The following is a 20,406-nucleotide window of genomic DNA, read 5'->3' as shown; positions in this document are numbered from 1 at the left end:
GGATCACAGCTGGATAACCAGCTGTGTCCCAGCTCTGAAGCACTGCCAAGCTAGAAGCCTCTTTGCTGCCACTCCTCTTTCTCCTTACTGCTACTTATTATTTTCCCCTTTTCCACACTTCTGCTGCATAAAAATTGCCCATCTGACAAAGAGTCAAAAGCTCATTATGGGCACCTGAGGACAAACCTTTTAGGCAGAGCTGACAACTGGAGTTTATTGTTAGTCTAATTATTATTTCAGCAGTAAAATCAAAATTAATCAAACAGTTATTCCAAGTCCAGCTACAATGATGCTAACATTTATAGTCCATATTATCTAATTGTTGCTAATTCCCATTAATAGTACCCAGTTTGTTAGTCACCAACCTCCTATTATCTACCTCCTTTTGCTACATCACACTCACTTTTCTTATGAGTAGCAAAAGCAAATAATTAGCACCTTAAATTCTTCACTGGGAGGAATATCTTTAGTTCTGGGTCTGCTTGGGGTTTTTATGCAGTCTGTTAATATCACTTTTTTAATTAGTGCCCAACTTTAGTTACTGGTTATTCACTTAAGAGGTGTTGGAACAACATGCATGCTGTAACTTCTTTAGGGTAAAACCATGCAATTTTACAGAGTGAAGAAAACACCAAAAATAAGTTGCATATTAGTCATCTGTTGGGCAATTGATGATTCAGCCAAAACAAGCTAATGTAAGCTCAGGACCAGGCAAAGCCCAAAGTGACCTGTGTTAAGGTAAAACAAAATCTGCAAAATTTTGGTAGCAATGGTAACATTTCCTAAGGTTCTATAAAAGCTGTGCTCACACTGGTACTGCTGATGCAGTCTTGTACATGCCCATTACATCAATGCTTATGTCAGTAAAACTCTTCTTACTTGTTCTTTTTCCAGTTACAGCCAAATAAACTGCAGTCAAAGTGTTCCATGTTGTTCCCCCAAACACCTGAGGTTTTCTTTCAAGCTGATCACATCTGATAGAGTCACACTTCCATTTTGAGGAACAGTGACTTGTGGTTTTAAGCCTCCATCCTATTCTGGATACTAACATCAAGGAAACACGTGAGCTATTCAGCACTGAAATTAAAGTGCATTTTCTACTGACAATAGTAGCATTACAATAGCCATGATCAGTTTAGGTAGTAGTGTACAGCACAAAGGTACAGGCTTAAATACATATATATATTTTAATACATATATGTACACATGTAAGCTCAACACGTGGAATATGGGACTAATTGACAATGTATCACATTTGTGACAAACTTCAGCCATTTATAAACAATGGAATGAAAATCTAAAACCATACATCTTAGACTGAAGTAGATTGAATCTTGTTTTTGCATAGACAGACTGAATCTTGAGTAATCCCTACTGCTTTACAAGTGCCCATGCTTGAAAAACAGTCATCTTACCACCTACAATCGAAACCAGCTTGCAGTAAATCAGAAGAATGGGGTATTGGTTAGCGATTATGAGAAGGAAGAAGAGGCAGATAATTCTGGGGAAGACTTCCCCTCAGATTACCTGTGTGTACCCAACACCTGTGGTAGCTAAGTTGGAAGGGCTTTAAATAGGAGAAAGAATCTAATTTCTGGTTTAAAACAGATAAATTATGGATTTCCCATGTAACTGAAGAAACAACATTTCATCACAAGACAATTCAATAGATAATGTGTAGATAGGGCTAATAAACTGCTGGTATAACCTCAATTTTGTTTTTAAACTTGTCTTCATCCGGCAGGAAAGAAACGTCATAAAACTGTAAATGTTTTACAGCTTCTTTAAGAAGAGATCAATAAAAGCAAAGTTGTCAAGACTTGTGTAGAAAAACATTAAATCTTAGAGAGTAATGACAAAGAAACTTGTATGTATTTATAAAGTTTATCCATGTTCAGTTCATAATAATTTCTCAGACTTTCTGGTGTCCCTATAGCCTTCTGTTTCTGCATTAGGTCTAAAATGTCAGGGTGTAAGAGGCTTAAATGCCATTGACTTGATTGCAGTAAGAGTGAGGTTTCTAAATGCCTTTGAAGGTCTGGTCTTTACATTCACTTTCTGTGTTCAGGAATGGTAGCTTCGCAGTTCTCACAGAATTACACAGGATAAATACAGTAAAGATTATTAAGTGATCAAACTCCTTGGTAATGGAGACTATGTGGGTACCTTAGGTGAATAAACACTCATGTTTGCAGGACACTTTGACAATTTTCAGCTTACATCAGTTGCCCATAATGAGAGGTGAGAAGGAAACAGGAAAGCAGAAACTGGGGGACTTTAGGATCAAAGCTAAGTGACCTTGACGAGAAGAAGTCCTTTATCTCTCCAGAAGGAAGTAGCCCAAGCCCATGACAGTCACAATGCACTAGAAATGCATGCAATATTTAAGATACTGAAGTGGAACATACTATGAGTGCAAATAAGTGCAATTTTTAGAAATGTTTGAGATTTAACTAATTGCATTCTTTATTGCAAAAACATGGATTTCTCTGGATATAGTCAGCAAACATTTGATCACCTCAAGTCATATTTAAGTTCCAGTCATTTAAGCCCTTGTCATTAAAATCAGGCTAACAGAAATTTTGCCAATAAGAGTAGCAAAAATTGAAAGCAGCAATAGTAGAACTAAGAAACATTTTTTAAAAAATTAAGAGTGACATGCTGGCTCTACTGACACAAAATTCTTAACAGTTTCAACAAGACTGAGGCTGGTTGTTTCTGTTCACTGCTTTCCATAAGAGCATCAGAGAAGTTTAGTTTTGGCTCAAGAAAATACTCAAAATACATGGAGTCTTTACATTATTGAAAGAATAGCTGATTTACCCCTCTCTGATGTGAAGGGAAGCATCAGAGACTGTACTGGCACCTCAGTTGGTCATGTTTCTTTTCTTACTGGGAATAATTTTCTTTAGCATTAACTACTCAGGGGAATGCCTGATGAAAAGGATTTTCTGAAACAGAAGTAAGTCTCTCTTGTCCAGATTAGTATCTCTTTGTTTTTTAAACAGGGACATCTGTTTACAGGCATAAAAGCTCAAATCATACAGAAATGGTTTCTTTTAATTCTGCTTCTCCCAAGCTACTTCTCCAGTGTTTTTGATCTTGGCTATCAATCCTGGCAACTCTATGGAATTAATTCAGAATCAAAATCAAAAACTCCAGTGAGCAAAGGCCAATTTTGCTGTCTTCATTGGCTTGCACAGAGCAATGTTCTACTCAATCCTGGACTGAGAACAACCACTTGAATCACATGTTCTGTATTTTTAGGATTAGCTCCTTCAGTTGTCTGAAACATAAAAGCAGAGCTGTCCTAGAAGCTTCTAATCCCCAATTTGCTGCATATGATGATCACAGTTATTTAGCATTGACAATATAGTTAAGAGTTGCAGCATGGCTTCAGCTCCCTTACATGGAAAACAATAGAAAAGAGTCTGTCTGGAACAGATTTTAAAAATAAAGCACCATATTCAAGTGTCCATTACACAAGGGGAAGATTTCAGTAATTCCATTGTAGACTCCACTTGCAAAAAATACAAACTCTCTATATCCCAAAGAGATTCCACACATAATTGCAAAGAATTTAACGATACCAGAAACACCAATTGTTTTAAGTCAGATTGCAGTCTTTCCTGTCTTTGTTGATGTTGTTTTCTTTTTTTCCCATTCCTAAGAAGAAACATTTTTACAGGCATTTGATCGCATACATTTTATTGGTTTCAATGCCCAGAGAAAACTCCTCACCAGAGGAATATTCTTTAACAATACAAGCAAAGGAGTTAGTCACCTGTATAGTATTTGATTTTCACTGTGTATGTATACAGACCTGTATGAACCAAGAGAAAAAAAGGAAAAAATCTGCCATTCAAATTTCCTCAGTATTTCTAATTAAGCAACTCATTAAGGTTTTTCAAAGAACTAGTGACATAAGTGGCATTATTAAATACTTCAGAAGCTATTCAGTCACAAGTAACATTATTCTTTTATACATTTTCATATTCTGAGAAACATAAAATTACTAGCAAAAACATATTAAAAGGCCCTTCTCAAAGAAGAAAGCCACCTCTCAGATTAGTGATTTGAAAAGCAAGTATGCATGTTTCCTATTCATGAAACTTCAAGAGTTTCAGAAACATCACTCACTGTTCACAAAACCTCAGTTAAGTAATGAGTCATCGTGGCTGGAAATATACACTGAAGTGGTAAAGTTTATTGCCTCACCTGAAGTCGCAGGTTGAGTGTAGCTGCTTCTGCCATGCACTTGAACAATTAATAAATATCATCCTACTGGAAACAGAATGTCCTACTTGTCAAATTGCTAGAACACCCCTGCCAGCATGGCATGGTATTTATTCACCTGAATGCACCACAAGCATGCCTTATTCCCATTTTAATACTCATTATTCAGTCCTAGTAACTCTGAAGTGACTCAGAAATGGTCAGTCCCTCTCGCTGCTGCAGCTGCTTCCTCGTGCAAGGCCTCCTGGGCTATCCCTGTGGCTATCTCCACCCTCTGCCATCCAGTCTAGTCCTGCTTGAGGAGGTCTCCTAGATCCTTAACAGGATCACAAGTAGGATCAAAAGATCTAAGAAGGGAGGCCAGCCTATCTTCATTAGCTCTCCTCTCTTTTGCTACAGCTTCTTAAGCTGTGCAGTTAATAAGGGTAACATTAAGAAGCTTTTAGAGAATCTAGAGTGTTTTAGTGTAGCCAGTTACTATCACGATCAAAGAAATAACAGACCTTTTCATCAAAAAAGAGACATGACCTCCTAATCTACAGTTCTTTTAATAGCACATTCATAATGAAATCAGTCTTAATGGGCATCTCTTTATTTTCTAGTTGATTTCTCCTGTTGGAGCATATTTGCACAAGTGGAGTTCATTTGCCCACACTGAGCTGAGCATTGCAGGTATTTCTGATTTGGTAGCACTCTGCACTCATTTCACATTGGTAAATGGCCATGAAAGTCTAAGAGAGATAAGAAAGCTCCTGACAATCAAATGCGAAGTCAAAGTTTAGCTATTTCTATCGTGCCCAGGTTCCAGTACCTTATGTCCCACCTCGTTTGTTTTTGCCTAACTTCAGAGTGGGAAATTAGCATATGTTTCTGTCAAGAAGTCAAGAAAAATGTACTGAGCACTGAGCCTCTAGCAGAGAGGAAAATGCAAGCAGCAGCTGGTGAATAGAAAACTGCTTAAGAAAGACAATTGCTTTGCTCTACCACAGATGAAATGGGGCACACTGGGAACAGGGGTAGCAAGGAGAGTCGCTGTAGTGGAGAACTGCAAAACGTAGGCAGAAAGGCAGAAAAGATTAAGGTCACTAAAAGAAAAAAAAAAGAGACAGCAGCCATACCATTTGGGATTGTGGCTATCCTAGAAATGTGAAGTTACAGACAGTTGTAAATAAAAAGTAGAAAAGAATAATCTCTTTTGTACCTAGGAAAAGTGCGTATGTTCTAACATGCTTAAATTAGAACTGTGGGAAATCTGCTTACCTGTTTGCCCTCACTTGCTAAAATGGTTCTGTTGTTGCAGTATCTGAGTTTCTTCTGAAGGAAATAAATCAGGATTTTAGCAATTAGTATCATATTTCACAACAATATACACTGCCCAAAGCACATCCAAAACACTCCTGTCAAAGAATTTTCTTTTACTTGTGTCTGTTATTGAACTGCCTAATTGCTACTGTCAAAAATAGTCAGTCTTTGATGAGAAGATATGCCTGTGCTTATTGAAAAGACACCTTACCTCCTCCTTTCTTTTATTCCTGGCTATGCATGTGGCAGTATAGCCTCTGCCTTCATTATCACTCTACAATACTTGAGGGAGAACTGCAATGCCACTGAAGCATCTGCAAGCCCAGATTTTTCTCCTGTGTTTGGAGAGTATTGTTGACACTTTGGCTTTGAATAATTGCTATTCAGCACAGAAAGGATCTGTTGCCTATGGTTCTGTCTTATTTATGGGAGTTTGTGGATAATTTTCCTCAGATGGCATGAAGGTAGATACCTAATAAATGGTAGGCTGAGTGTGCATGGAATAAAGCAAAACAGGGTATTTCCCCTAGAGCAAGAAAAACAGTTTTAAGGGAGAAGCTGACCAGGTTTTTCTTTGATGTGTCCAAAGGTTTTTAGTAGTACCTGATATTGTTGAGTGGTGGCATTCCATACCTTCCTCAGACTGGAGTCTTGTTTAAAATAGCTCTATTTTTGCTTTACAACAGAAAGCCTAAAATGTCACTGATCACTTCTAAGAGCCTGTCTAGGAGACTTCCAAATTCCAGTGTCTAAACAGAAATATAACAACAGGTATTCAGACCGTGTAGCTTTTTCAGTGGGAGACAAAGCACTTTAAATTAGGCACCTGATGGTCACCTAAGAGTCTTTCTATTGTCTGGATAGGGAAGCTAGGCTCCTTTTCAGACATCAAATTTTGATGTGTAGTGTAGACTGAATTTCTTTTTGCCGACATGCCTGTTTTGAAGAGCCTGCTAGTTCTGTATTCTAACATACCTAAACAGATAAATAAAAAGGGTTAGGGGAAAGCACAACCTTATAATTTGATGGTAGCTTATTGCATGTCTGAGAACAACAGTAACTTGGACAACAAGATGACAACACTGCAGACTTCTATCAAGTACTGCAACAAGGAATAAGATTTTCCTACAAGCATTTTCATGGCTTCAGGGTTGCTTTGGGTACTGCTGAAAACTCTGGCTCTAGTTCCATGCACATCTGCTACTCTCTGCCATTAAGGTATTCATCAGGAATAAAAAATATGCATATCAGATATGCATAGCAGTAGGAGCACTACTGATTTCAACTACTAAACGTAGTTGATTGCTTGGCTGTTTTAGTCTTCTCTCTGTCAATATAATTTACAGTATTAGTCTGTATTATCTGCTAGTCACATACCTGTCCCTGGTTTAGATTAGAAAGGAGCATTAGCAGGGTGCTTCCTGCTGCAGGGGGACATTGAAATGCTGTGGAGGCCTGTCCCCACATCACCCGGAAAAGGCAGAAGAAGCTGGAAGCGTTTTGCAAGACCAGCTCCTGCTCCCTGTTAGTGCCACCCAGAGGTGGCTCACAAAGAGGACAGGATCAGCTAGAGCTATGTCTCTCCTTCCTCTCCCATATCACTCCTTGCAGAGGTGACCAGCCTGTGATACCTGCTGCTCTTGCCGTCACACCCAGGGAACGTCATATCCTTTTCCAGGTGCTCCAGCTACAGTGTCCACACATCCTCCAGCTCACACCAATGTCCAGCCAGTATATGCAGCAAAGGTGCTTGTGGTGCTTAAAGCTCAGGTAGGATGACTTGGACTTCCATCAGAAAGGAAGAATAATAACCTGGTAATTAGAATACTGCTGTATGCCTCAAGAATCTAGGTCCAGGTTCCAGCCCTTTCACAGATATTCTTGAATGACCACAGAAATGTCACTTAATGCAGCCATACAATGAAAACAAGATTTCCTTTTCTGTGTCGTTCCTCTGTCTTGTGTGTTGAGACTGTTTTTGCACAGTGGAGAAAAGATACACTCCCAGTGTGGCTAACTACAGAGACTGAGATGGGGCATCTCTGGAACAGCATGACATTAAGGCTCTTTTCAAATGCCAGGTGAAAAAAAAATCAAAATCTCTGAGAACAGACAAACATCATCATCAGTTCACTCACCAGCTATTGAATAAATCCATACAGTCATCTTTTGCCATGGCCATTCACGAATCAAAGAAGGAGATACATTTCTCACTTTCCCTCTTTTGTCAGTGTGTGCTTTTGTGAGGTCTGGTGCTCTCACTAGGTCCACTACGATTAAATCAGTTGTATTGTACAAAACCACCATGTTAATAGTCCCCAGTGCAGGATGGAGGTAGTAGTTATCTTAGTATTTCTGCTGCATTTAGTTATTTTTATAGTTCTGCACCTTTTTTTTCCTGCTGAGAGAACTGAATAAAAAAATGACTTTGAAAGACATTATAATCAACGGCTGCTGGCTGCAATTACATTGTGTACTTGATGTCTTCATAAAGTACCTCTAGTTTAAACCCACAAATCTTTCAGTTTGAATTCTCTCTTGGCTCTGTTCTGTTTTGTTATTTCAGTGGTGTATTTACAGGAATGATCGCTAGAGTATATGGGTTTATATAACAAAGAGATAAAAAAAAAGTTATCAGAAGATTAAAATTTCATCAGCTATCTTTGCACTGGAAAAGTGACATTTTGTTCCATTTATGACTGATATTTACAAAGGCAAGCCTCATGGACAATAAATAAAAAAAGCATTTGGGTTTCAGTGCTGTAAAAGCTTATTCACACTTGAGAAAATTATTAGATGGAGACTTTCAGATTTAAATGGTCATAAGAGAGACATAATTGTAAAGTGAGCTCAAACTCAACAACTGCGTTTTAAGTCCAAGTCAATTATGGACAAGTCTGCAGTGTTACAGCTTCTGAGCACATGAAACTTGGCTATTACTGAAGATATCCAGCAAGAAATTCTTTGCTATATATGAAAATGTACTAATATGATTTATTAAAATATATTAATATGACACTGAAAAGAAGTGAATATGCTAAATTTGGAAGCTTCTATTTTTTGAAGTTAGATGGAATATTTTTTTTTTCTTTGTGCAAGTAATGTCACTTTAACCTTTCCCCCTCCATGGTAACAAAGTAATTTTTTTGCAGATTTTCCTTAAAGACTTAATCATTTCCTTGCAGTCTTGCCTCCAGGCTAGAGGAATCACATTCTTCACATTAGAGAGGACATCCCCAAGGGCACCCTAGGGTCCTGGCTTCTCTGACTCAAATTCTCCTAGGGACTTGCGAATTTCTCCTTTGGCTTGGCTTTGCAATAAGGTAAAATCCAAACAACAGATGACCAGATCCTTACCTAGAATGTCTCATTCCATACCACAGACTCTCATATCTGACACAGTAAATGCAGAAGTCACTATTTAGCCATTTTTCTCCTCCCCTATTAAGGCTTTCCTCACGTTTGGTTCCTCAGGCTTTGACAAAGATGTTGATGTGTTCCCCTCTTGCAGACCTGACAGATTTAACACTAGCACGTGATGGTTGAGCCAGGGGAGAGTCCTCCTAGCAAGGACTGAGTAGAGAGAGTTCCTCTCACTGCAGGGTCTTGCTGCGGGACTAGAAAGTGACTCTCCTGCATAGGGAAGCTGTGAATCCAGAGCCTGCAGTCCAGTTACTGTCACTGCTGGTTGGCTCTGTAGAATTGTTTGGGATTTAACCAGGCTGAGTTTGCCTGACAGACTTAACTGGTGCTGGCTAGGTAAGCATCTGGAAAATGTCAGAATACTGTCAATGCGTTCCCACATCATCTACAAAATTAAATATAAATTAGAACTTCCAGGGTAGAACCCTCCTTTTCCTCCAAAGATACTGGTGGTAAATACTTCATACAACGATGAAGCCAGGGACTAGTTTGTATCTTTCCACCAAGAACTCTAAATTAGATCTGGTTTGGGGGCAGTAAAGGCACGTATACTTGTGCATTCATAGTGTAATCTGCTAGAATGAGAGAGTAGGGTCTATTCTCTGTCTTGGTGCATCTTTCTCTAAGAACCTAAGTGTCGCGTTCCACTGTGGGGAACTGCGGAGAGTTCTTTTAAAAATTGATGGGAACGAAATTAAGCCTAACGAGGCGAACCTTGTACCCGAGAACCGTTTATTGATAACAAGAACGGAAAGTAAAAAGAGTTGCCCAAACGAAAGAGAGCTAGAAGAGGAAAGAAAGAAAAACGGAAAAAGAATGGGGGAGAGGAGAGAGAGAGAGAGAGAGAAACAGGGCGTTACCAGCAGCGAGGCAGGGCAGTGCTGTCCAGGCAGGGGCTGTGCCGCTGCCCGCCTGCGGCCGGGCTGGCTCTGACCGAGCCTGCGCGGCTCCCGCGGCGACGGCAGCGGACCCGCGGTGGGTGAGCGCCGGGACGGGCGGAGCAGGAGCCTGGACAGGGTCGCGGTGACCGGCTGGATCGGGGCGGCAGGGAAGGAAGCCGGCAGCCCAGGCAGGAACACGGGGCGAAGTGGCAGGGCAGCGGCCAGGGGCTCAGAAAGGCAGGACAGGTGCGAGGGCAAGCCAGTGAGGGCAGGAGAGCCAGAAGGCAGGCTGGGACCAGGGCAAAGGGAGGAGCGGGAGCAGGGAATAAACACCAGTGGGTCCCAGCGAGCCCTGACACAGTTGGTGTTTATAGCCGTCTGGCCCCTACCAACGCCCGCCCAAGGACAGGGGACCATTGGTCCCGTTCCATCTTTCTGTGCCGTCCATTGGAGGAGGCTCTCCGCGGCCTGGTTGGAGCAGCCCCTCCGCAGTGTCTCCCGCTGCCTGCCTCGTGGGGCGTGTTGCCAGGCGAAGCCTACCCGGAGACGAGGCTTCCCCCACTCCTGGCTGCCTCCCGCAAGTGGCAGGTGTACGCTCCCTCACCCCACATGCCTCTGACAACCCTGACAATCAGAGTTGAGGCAAACTAAAATGGCTGAATTCAAGCTAAAGTGGCTTCTCACACCAAGCAAACTCCATAAGGATTGATGCAATTTGTTGTGTCACAGAAATAAAAAAATAAACAAATAATCACACCTCAAGCTCAAAAACATTTCCCGTGCTCAGTTTCCTATATATTATGCCAAAGCATATATTAACTTTCACTTCCTCATTCAGTTGCTGTGTGAGAATAGCAGTGCATTATCAGTTCTTCAAAACACAATTGATGTTCATTCCAGTTTACTAATGGGCCTTAATCCAAATCTGCAAAGCTTTGTATCCAATGCTCGAACAATGAAACTGTACCTCTCTGACTAGGGAATAAAGGATCTATTAAATGGCACTTCTGTTTGAGTTGTATCAGAGGTTGTATCAGAAATTTTAGAGACACCTATGGTTGCTAGCCTGTTTAGAAGCTATTTAAAATCTAATTATCAGCAGCCCATCACATCCAGGATGTATAAATTCATACAGAAACATAATTGTTTCTGTAAAAAGCATAAGAGTCCCGAGTCTAGTCCACTTTATAAAGCGTATTCCTTTGAGAGTCTGCTGATGGAGTGAGTACTATGGGGCTGAACAGAAAGGAATGAAGAAAATCTCTTTTCCCTCTCCTTGCTGATGCCTCTCATGTGAAGGCTCTTTGCTAGTTTGGTTTATTTAACAACCAGCTGGGCGGAGCATTACAACCCACAGTGCTGAGCAGGAACAGAGTTGGAACCTCTTTGGGGCTCTTCATGTCAAGAATCTATACCTGATGCCTGTCACTGCGCCAGAAAGGCATCTCCAGGGCAGGGCTCCCTCATTCATAGGAGTGACTCCAATGGATGCATTTCTTTTTTGATTTATAGTTGAAATACTTGGATATTGCTCTGGAAGGATGTAAATTTGCACTGAGTTCTCACATTAAGACATTACATTAATGAAGTATTGGAAGAGAGGGTGAATATGACTATGACTACTATCGCCTGGGGGAAGTAATTTTGAAGTTGATACTCCTAGTGATTAAGCAATTGTCTGAGGTGTTAATCCTTCAAAGAGGCATGGACATAAACTTTAGATCTGCAACTCATCACACTGAAGAAAGTTCTGTGGCTGCAAGTTACATTGCTTTTATGTTAACAGTGATCATAGCTAAAGTTAGACTGGGATTTTTTTAAGTTTGGATGCACACATTTCTTCTTTTCTCGTAAAAAGCCAAGATTTGCTATATATTTGAGCTGACAGAGCTAAGCCAGTTGTCTGAGGCTGTTGTACACTAAAATTGTTTTTCACACTTGACAGTTGATTAACACAGCAAGTTCCCCAGCCAGCTGACCAGGTGATGTTTGAGAGAAATGCCATGTTTAAAGTGCCTCCTTTTACCTGTCTTTGTGCAATGTGAAGAAAACAAATTTTAGCTCCCATCCCCAGGTCCCATCAGTTATATTTGCACATCTCCCCTTAAAGAATCTCCCTGGTAAATTACTTGTTTTCAAAATAAAGAGAGATTGCACAAGAAAAGCTGTTCCATTGCAGAGACCTCTCTGGAGCATGAGACACTGGGACTGGAGCACAAAGTGGCATTTAAGAGCCACAAGAGCTCTCTCTACTAAAGCCTCAGCTCAGAATGTAGTGCTCTGTCCTTTTTATTCACTCAGCTGAATTTATCACTATGACCCATAAAAGAGTAATCAGCACCCATAGGGCAGAGACACCCTGGGTTCAGTTGGTACTTACCCCAATTGCACGCTTGAGCCAGGGTCTGTAAAGGTGTGTCTCCTTTCTTGCCACTCACAGGGAAGCTGCTGGGGCTTAGCTGCTCTGCTGCATCATGCAGGCTGTGCAGTCAAGAAGGACGTTACGGGATCATGCCCTTATTTCAGCATTTTGGACACATCTCTGCAGGGAAGAGTAAAAGGCTGTATTTCACAGCTATGATATCATTCTTGTAAGCTATAATTCAGCATGAGCCACTATAAAACCTTTCCCATGACATCAGAGCTGTGAAATATAGCTGACTTCAACTGCAGAAAATTCCCCCACAGGAATAATTGTTTCCTGGCAATCGGCGTTTGAAGGACTGATCCTTTAAAAGTCTGGCACAAATCCCGTCTAGGTAATGCTGCTCCAGGCAGCACTTCTCAGGAAATGTTAAGTGCAGGAGCAGAGGTATGGAGCCCCACCACAGGATCTGGCCATAGGGGTGGTGGGATGAGCACTAGAGGAGCCTGTCACGTGATGATTTTCACTTGCTTATGCCTCAAAAATCCAGACCTTACTAATAGCAAAGTTGTAGGTTTGCTCGCTCCCTACCTCAGACCCTGCCTGCCCAGTAAGGTAAGACACGTGCCCAGCCAGCAGCACTGTCTAATCCATCTTTCCATATCTGCCCTCCAAACACAGATCACCCTGATGATACATGCATCTTGATACGTGGTAGCTCACCGGGTCTGCCCCTACTTGGGGCAATACTTAATCTCCCCTGGGCAGGCCCCAGTCTCTCCCCAAAGCAACCTGGCAAGAAAATGGAAGTCAAAATGTTGTATGAGACATAATTTTCTCTTCCATTTCACATGAAGGAAGATGTCCACTTGAATACAGTCCAATGAGAGCCAGGGTTAGAATGGATGTTGGCAGAGTGATAAAGGACAAGACCCTACACAGATTGGAAGGGTACAGGAGGAGGAGAAGAGAGACTATAGGTATGGAGAAAGTTAAAGCCATCTCATCTCTCCCTGTCCTGGTGCCCTGAATCTGCTGAACCTGCTGTAGCAAGCTGCACACTAGTTTGCCACTGCTCCATCAGTTGCAATGAAAGTAATTGTTGAACACATTGAGCTTAGTCATGCCAGCTTTTCCTGTTCCTCCTCTGGGAAGGCCTTGTTGTGAGCAGCAGCTCTGTTCTTGCTGTTCTGTCTCTGTGTGCATAAATATGTGTATGTGTGAATACACCCAGGGTCTGTGTGTCTCACAACACTCAAAGCTGTGTGTGGACACAACTCCCATGACCTGCAGGACAGAGTTGTCTTTTCCTATAGAAAGCTCCCTGGCTAACAGGAGGTAACTACAAATCTTCCCTCTTCTCCATAAGAAAGTAAACTGCTTCAGAATTAATTGTACTATTTACATTCTTTCTCTTAAGGCTAAAAATCTTTTTCCTTCTCACACAGATGTTACCTCTTAACAGAATTTTACCTTTTGAAGCAGTAAAATAATATTGTTTGAACAGTCCTGTTCCATTACCTACTACTCATATAAAAGCTAAGTGGTATTTCTTTATAGAAAATGATTTACTAACAGGAACTCTGAGAGAGTTAGGGTTATTTTATACAATTTTTTACCAAGAACGACAGCCAGAAGAGTAACTAACCCGAGGGATTGTAGGTACTGTAACTCCTTCAGCATAGCTCAAGGGCTAAATTCTGTCTAATGTACACCTTTAAATAGACAAACACATATTAGAGGAGAAAAAATGGTCTTTGATATAGAATATGATCCAAGTAGTGTTGCGTGAAATGAAATGAAACAAAAAACCAAAAATTTTCTCTTCCATTTCCTATAGTCAGATTGTCATTCCACAGTCTTTTTTTACAAATACGGAGAGATGCTGTATTGAATTTTGAGCTGGTTCAGAATGATTTATTGGGTTTTGATCAGAATACTGAAAAAAAACCCCAAAACTTTTTTTCAAAGAGCATCAATGAGAAAGCAAATGAAAGTTAATCACATTATCCTTATCTGAGATTATAGATCTGTTTGAACTAAAAATATAATGAAGTGTTTATAACAAAAACATATGTTATGGAATGTTTCTGTCAACTAATTCTGATTTCTTCACATTATAAAATGTTCCAAAGCTGTTCATTAGGCATTTTGTATGACTGGTTACCTGAGACACATAGTATATTTTCTTCCTTCTGAATAGAAGCTTTCATCTTTTTTAAAAACAGAAGAACCGTCAACACTACACTGAGGTACTGTATCTGTAGCTTTTTGCATGTTGAAAATTACACAGTATTCAAAGATAGAGATCATTTTCATAATTATTTTGTAGGTGCACCAATATTTTATATTAATAACAGTAGGAAGAAGTTGCTAGTAAAAACCCACAGGTAGCAATGAACTAGCTGGGGTTTGTTTTCTATTTTTAGAACTTATTAGTGAGACCATTTGCATATATAACTATGTATGTAAAGATTCAAAACTCAGTACAAAACTCTGGCAGTAGATAATAAGAAAACCAAGGTGTCAATTTCATATGCCATAACAAGCAGGTCTGTTATGTATGAGATAATGACAAATACACACATTTATTTCCGTAACCTGTTAAGCCAGGCCTTTCTAAATGAAGTCAAAGGCAAAACTCCTTCAATGTGAGGAGAAAATCCTGGAGTTAAGTCCAGTCTCTTCAGTCCATAACTATAGCAACAGAATGCATCCTGGGAAGACAGTGTGCAGTTTTGCTAGCATTTTTTAATGCAATAAGGTAACCTCATCAAGATCCCCAATCAGAAAGTAATCAGTTACATCCCAAAGTTCAGGCAGTAAAAAGAGAAATATCTGGCTTGCCTTTATTGATGAAGGGAAGTAAACGGAGTTAAAGGGGACCCACACATACCCTAAATCCAAACATCATGACTCCTTCTCCCTACTCTATATAGATTGACTCAGATAATTTGAAGGACCATTTGCAACATTTTGATTCAGAAACAGACCAGGTTTTCAACAATCATTATTACTTGTCTGCTTTGTGGACTTACTTGCTGCAGTGATGACACTTAAGTACCTTTGGAAATGCTAAAAAAGTCCTTATTTTTCTTTTCAGAGTTCCTTTGAGACTGCAAAGACTATTTAAAGAAGGAAGACGGCATGAGATTGGATTCAGTGCAGTAAAGTAGGTTAGTTTGAGGACAAGACAAAAAATCATTATTTAGACCATCTTGTGTTGCCGTGATGAGAACTTACCATTGCTTCTGGCTGCTGTTTTGGGCTGGTCAGCCCCACCAAAGTTTCTTAACTCCATTATCCAAGAGGACTAGTGGCTTTCCAGAAAAGGAAAAGGTTTTGGTGTTGTCTGGAAACAGCAGGCAAGACCTCCATCGTTCCAAAAGGAGCTGGATGTGGAATCAGTTCTTTTTGTTGGAGGAATACACAGGAACTGACTACCAGTATGTTGGCAAGGTAAGTTTCTTTCATATGCATCTAAGTTTTGATTTTAGAAGCACTGGAAAGCCAGAAGTAGCAAGTAGGGAAGAACAATGCCTGCTACAACTTCTAGTTTGTGTTCCTGTTTGCCCAGCTTCTGCTGAGGAGTAATTCAGCAGAAAGGTTAGTACGTTTCAGCTTCAAATTGTCATCAACAAGAAGTTCTTCATTTAACCAGGAAGTCCCATGGCAAATCATTGGCAATTCTGTTAAAGATTTTCCAATTTATTTTGTGTCTGGAAATAATGCAGCTTAATTATAGGCTAGATTTTTAGCTCCAAAATGGACTGTGTGTTTTCCCTCATGCTCATTAATTTTGCTACAGTCAAACAATATAAACCAGAAGAGGTTTAGGTATAAGTTAGGATTCACAGCACCTGAATTTTTGGTGAGGATCGTCTCTACCCAGCAAAAGGCAATTATTTCCATTTTTATTCCCCACTGCACACAACAATGATGCAGCCATTTTCTGATGAGGTTTCGTGGTGCCACTGAGGACTGTGTGACATGACTTTCACACCACCAGCCATGCTCCTACAAAGCATGGTTGAAGCACACTCTGCATATATACTAAGAGGCAGCTGAAAACTTCTAATCTCAAAGCACGCTGACAGTTGGGAAAGGGTTCCAAAAAAAATTTTAAAAAGAAAGTCACAGCTTAACTCTGAGAACAACATCCTCCTCCCTGAGCAGCAGACCCCCATGTAGGTAACAACCATTATGTGAGCTGTAAAGCTAATGCATCTGTGTTAAAGAGAGTCTATACTGCCCAAGGTGGCATAGTCTGTAGGACTCTGTCTTGCAGAATGCAGAAATTGTGCTATTGATGATGACATTCAAAGCAGAAACAATACAGCTTGGTTTTCCAGACTAAAATGGGTTGTGTCTGATCCTAGTTTGATCTCTCAAGCCTCTTAGCAAAGGTTGCAGATCACAGTGGTTTGACATTTTATCTCCCTCTGCAAGCTTCTGAGCATTCCCATGAGAGATGGTGGCTGCTTTTCTTTCCTGCCAGTCAGCTGTCAGTCAAAGTTGGATGCGACACTCCTTTCCTGCTAAATGGCTGCAAGGCATGATTCAAATGAAGAGCTACTCAGAGCTGGTGTAATACTCATAGAACTCCAGCCAGGATAATCAGCATTCATGAAAGGTACCATTGAGCCCAATCTACAGGAAAAGGCCAAAGGCAGAGAGTCCTCAGAGAGGAGAATTAGAGAAGGAAGATAAGAGGGTAAGAAAAAAAAACAGAAAAGAGTAAGAGAAAAGAACTAGAAAGACAGAGGTGGAAGGAATGGAAGCTTTACAAAGAGGAATCGAGATGGAAAGGAGGGGGAAATGATACTAAATGGGAGTAGAGGACAAGAGCTGGGAGAAAGTTTCCCTAAAGAGAGCAAAAACAAAAACAGAAGATGAGACAGTGAAGGAAAAAAAACCAACAGGTATGAAACATGGAGTCAAGGAAAAAAAAAAGGCAACAAATTGAAAGACAACAGTCCTCCATATATTCTTGTGTTTCACAGTCTGCCAAGGGTATTGGGGATCTTTTAGTTCAAAGATAGTTCGTGGTCCTGAGATGAGTCCTACAGTCTCTCATTTTCACTGGGAATTTTGACATTAAACCTGCTCAGCCCCTCATTCTTTCCACTGCAGAATTAGAGTACAAGCTATTGACTTCAGAAGGACTGATGGGGAAGTGAATATTCCTGCAGGATAAATTTGCTGAGAGACAGTTAAAAAATGGTCTAGTTGGACCAGAAAACTGAGACAGTTTCAACAGAATTTGAGAGAGAGAGAAAAATGTACGTTATTTTTAAAAGTTGTTGTTCCACCTATTTGTACTTTATTACACTTTCTGTTGTAAAGCACAGAAAGAACACATAATGTATAAATGTCATTGATTCTGTGTTCCTAAGCCGTTCACAAGTGGCCTTTCACACATCTTTCAAATGCCAGAACTGCTCACACTCTTGTAACTGAACAATTAGCCAAGAGGCATGGAAGAGCAGCCTTTTATTATTAAAGTTGAAGATTGGTGTGAGGGGAAATGATAGAAACATCTAAATGTCTCCAAATTGAGGTAACCAGGCAATTTAACTGAGCAATTAAACTTGATTGATGTGGGCAAATGAGGATAATGAACATTTTTATGAAGCTTTTTTTTTTTTTTTCCTCAGAGGACTAAATGTTAACCTTAAATATGGACTTAAAAATGCTAGGAATATAAAAAAAGAAATGTGAACAACAAAATCTTTCAAAACAATAGCAATATATATATATAAAAAGGGGAAATGTGCTTATTCCTTACTGTATAAACAGGCAGACATGAATCTTCTGGGTTTTTTTGTGTTTAGTGGTTAAAGCTAGTGGGCATTAACATCATAACTATTAAAAATAAAAAGATTCTATATAAGCTACAAAAAAAAATCTTTTACTCATGCTAGTTTCACTTTTTTCTTTTCATTTTTTTTAACATCTGTTTGATCCAAATATCTACATCAAAATATGAGATTTAAGAAGTCCATTGTGAAAGATTCTATAAAACAGTGTTATTTCTATGAGCTACCCAAATTACAGTTGTAAAATTCTGTAACTGTTTATAGTACAAAACACATATTTGCATCATAGTAGTTTTAGAGAGTAGGGAAAGAACAGTGAAAGGGAATGCATTCAGGTTTGAGATAATAAAAAAGAAAGGCAGTCTCTCTGAAAACAGAGCTCAAGGCAGTACTGAAGACAATGCTGCAGCATCATCTGAGTCACAGACCAGAGCACTGTTGTTCTCCATACCCTGTATACTCTTTATTCATTGAACCCAGAGCTTTCCATCCTTTAAGAGTTAGTTGTCCAAGCACATATGAAACTTTTTTTTGGTAGCCATGGGTACTGTCAGCTGTTAAAAAGTGCTCCCCAGTTTTGTATGCTGCACACTTCATTGTCAGCCCAAACATGCAACTGTGTCTCGCTGGACAAGGATGTGCAGCTGCCAGCGAGACACTCACAGTGTTACAAATACAAGTTCATGTTTGCTGACACCAGATCGATCGCTTTATTATCCATCCTTGTATTCCTCAATTTCATTCCTGTATATTTGTGAAATAAAGTCTTTTTAAAAGAGTTGAAATTCACGCCTCCAGTCACACTAGTCTCAGACCCAATAATAAGGAACTTGAAGAAAAGTTCTAGACTGGAATTATTCATTGCACTGCTGAATAACTTGTGAACTATAGCTATGCATTGAAGTGTGACTGATGGGCATAGTGACATTTTAACCTGAAGATATCTTTTCTTCTGGTTCAGAAATTATAGCATTTGGCAGGGACTCAATCCAAAAATAAAATAAAGGAATTACATGAGCATAGAAGTAGAGAAGTGTCTAGCACTACTACCTAGCCAAAATTTGCAACATCTGAGTTAGGTTTTAAATGAGATCTAGTTGTACCTGTGACTGCTTAGTGCAATTTTAAAGGGCTGGGGTGAATACATCTTTAAATCACAGGTAAACAATGAAGTAGTAGTGCAGCTGCATATAAAAACATACACTGTGTTTTCTAGGTATTTTCAGATATTCAAGGAGTTAAAAAAATGAAAAATTCTGCCCTGTTCCAAGATTATACTCACAGCTATAGTTACTATTTGTATACACTTGACAGCTTTGACGTGGCTGTCCCACTGGCTATGTAAAATCCATGTACTGGCATCCATCACTGAGTTTAGAGCACAAACCTAGAATCATTGTTACATAAAGGGATAGGATTCCATTTTCTTTAGGACTAAAGAAAGATCTGAACAAGTCTTAAATCTTACTCATTAACCCAGGAACAGCTTCTGGCAGTCTGCAATGGAAAGGACCAACTTGCTTTCCTGGTAACACCAGGCACAACTGTGGAACGGTTTGTAACACTCTGTCTGTCTGGCACTAAAAGGAAACTTCCAGACATACTTTTCATTTTTGCTGCGTCTTATTGATGTTCATATAGTTCAAGCAGTATGCTCGCCTGGGAGCTATCTGATGTTACTACCTGTACAACCCATCATAAACAATCAGCCTCTGCTGACAATTCCATTTTTCAAGGAAGATAAAGTCAAACTCCTGCTGGTATGTGGCTTGGCAAAGCAAAAAGGATACTGTGTTACTGTAGGCAAAAGCAGAATCTTTTTGTTTGGTGTTGAAAGAACCACTTGGAAAGATAAATTTCCCTCTGTCAAGGCATGGTTTCAGGTACTGTTGACCCTGCTTTGAGGAGGGGATGAACTAAATGTTACCACAGTATAGTTTCAGCAGTGTTTTCTTTCTTTTGTCTGATTCTACTTCTGGCTACAACTATTCTGAAGGCAAGCACAGCAGTGTATTTCAGCAGAAGCAAATAAAACAAAAGGCAGAATCCCTCCAAGTCATTGCAAGTAAGGGGACTAAGCAATGTACTGAGGCAAAATTATCTGGCTGTGAGCACACACGAGGGGCTATTTAAACAAAGAAAATTACTGTCATGTAATACAGTCCATGCCTTTTCAGCATTTTAGGAGGTAATGAATAAAATTACTCCAATGGTTAAAAGGTATCGTATCTTAATTGTATGGCATGATAACTAGCAAGAGAAATCTTCCCTTTCAGCTTTTGGTGCACTAGTGTTCTGCACTTACCTTTAAAATTTTTCTTCCCCAAAAAAAACAAGATGTGAAAAGTCAAACTAAAATGACTCCCCCATCTGCACTTTT

At 39.9% G+C, this 20,406-nt stretch overlaps 1 protein-coding gene across 1 annotated transcript in view; it reads left to right on the top strand.

The window, feature by feature from the left end:
• CDH6 (cadherin 6) overlaps positions 1 to 20,406 on the top strand; it is a 98,421-nt gene that overhangs the window by 38,116 nt on the left and 39,899 nt on the right. Inside the window, exon 2 of the mRNA XM_069008308.1 lies at positions 15,311 to 15,666. Coding sequence (XP_068864409.1) covers positions 15,439 to 15,666 — 228 coding nt within the window. The 5' untranslated portion in view covers positions 15,311 to 15,438. The remainder of the gene's footprint in view (positions 1 to 15,310; positions 15,667 to 20,406) is intronic.

Source organism: Aphelocoma coerulescens, chromosome 2, assembly GCF_041296385.1.
Source record: "Aphelocoma coerulescens isolate FSJ_1873_10779 chromosome 2, UR_Acoe_1.0, whole genome shotgun sequence".
NCBI lineage: Eukaryota > Metazoa > Chordata > Aves > Passeriformes > Corvidae > Aphelocoma > Aphelocoma coerulescens.
The sequence above is the reverse complement of the archived record's forward strand: the minus strand, read 5'-3'. Positions and strand labels throughout refer to the sequence as shown.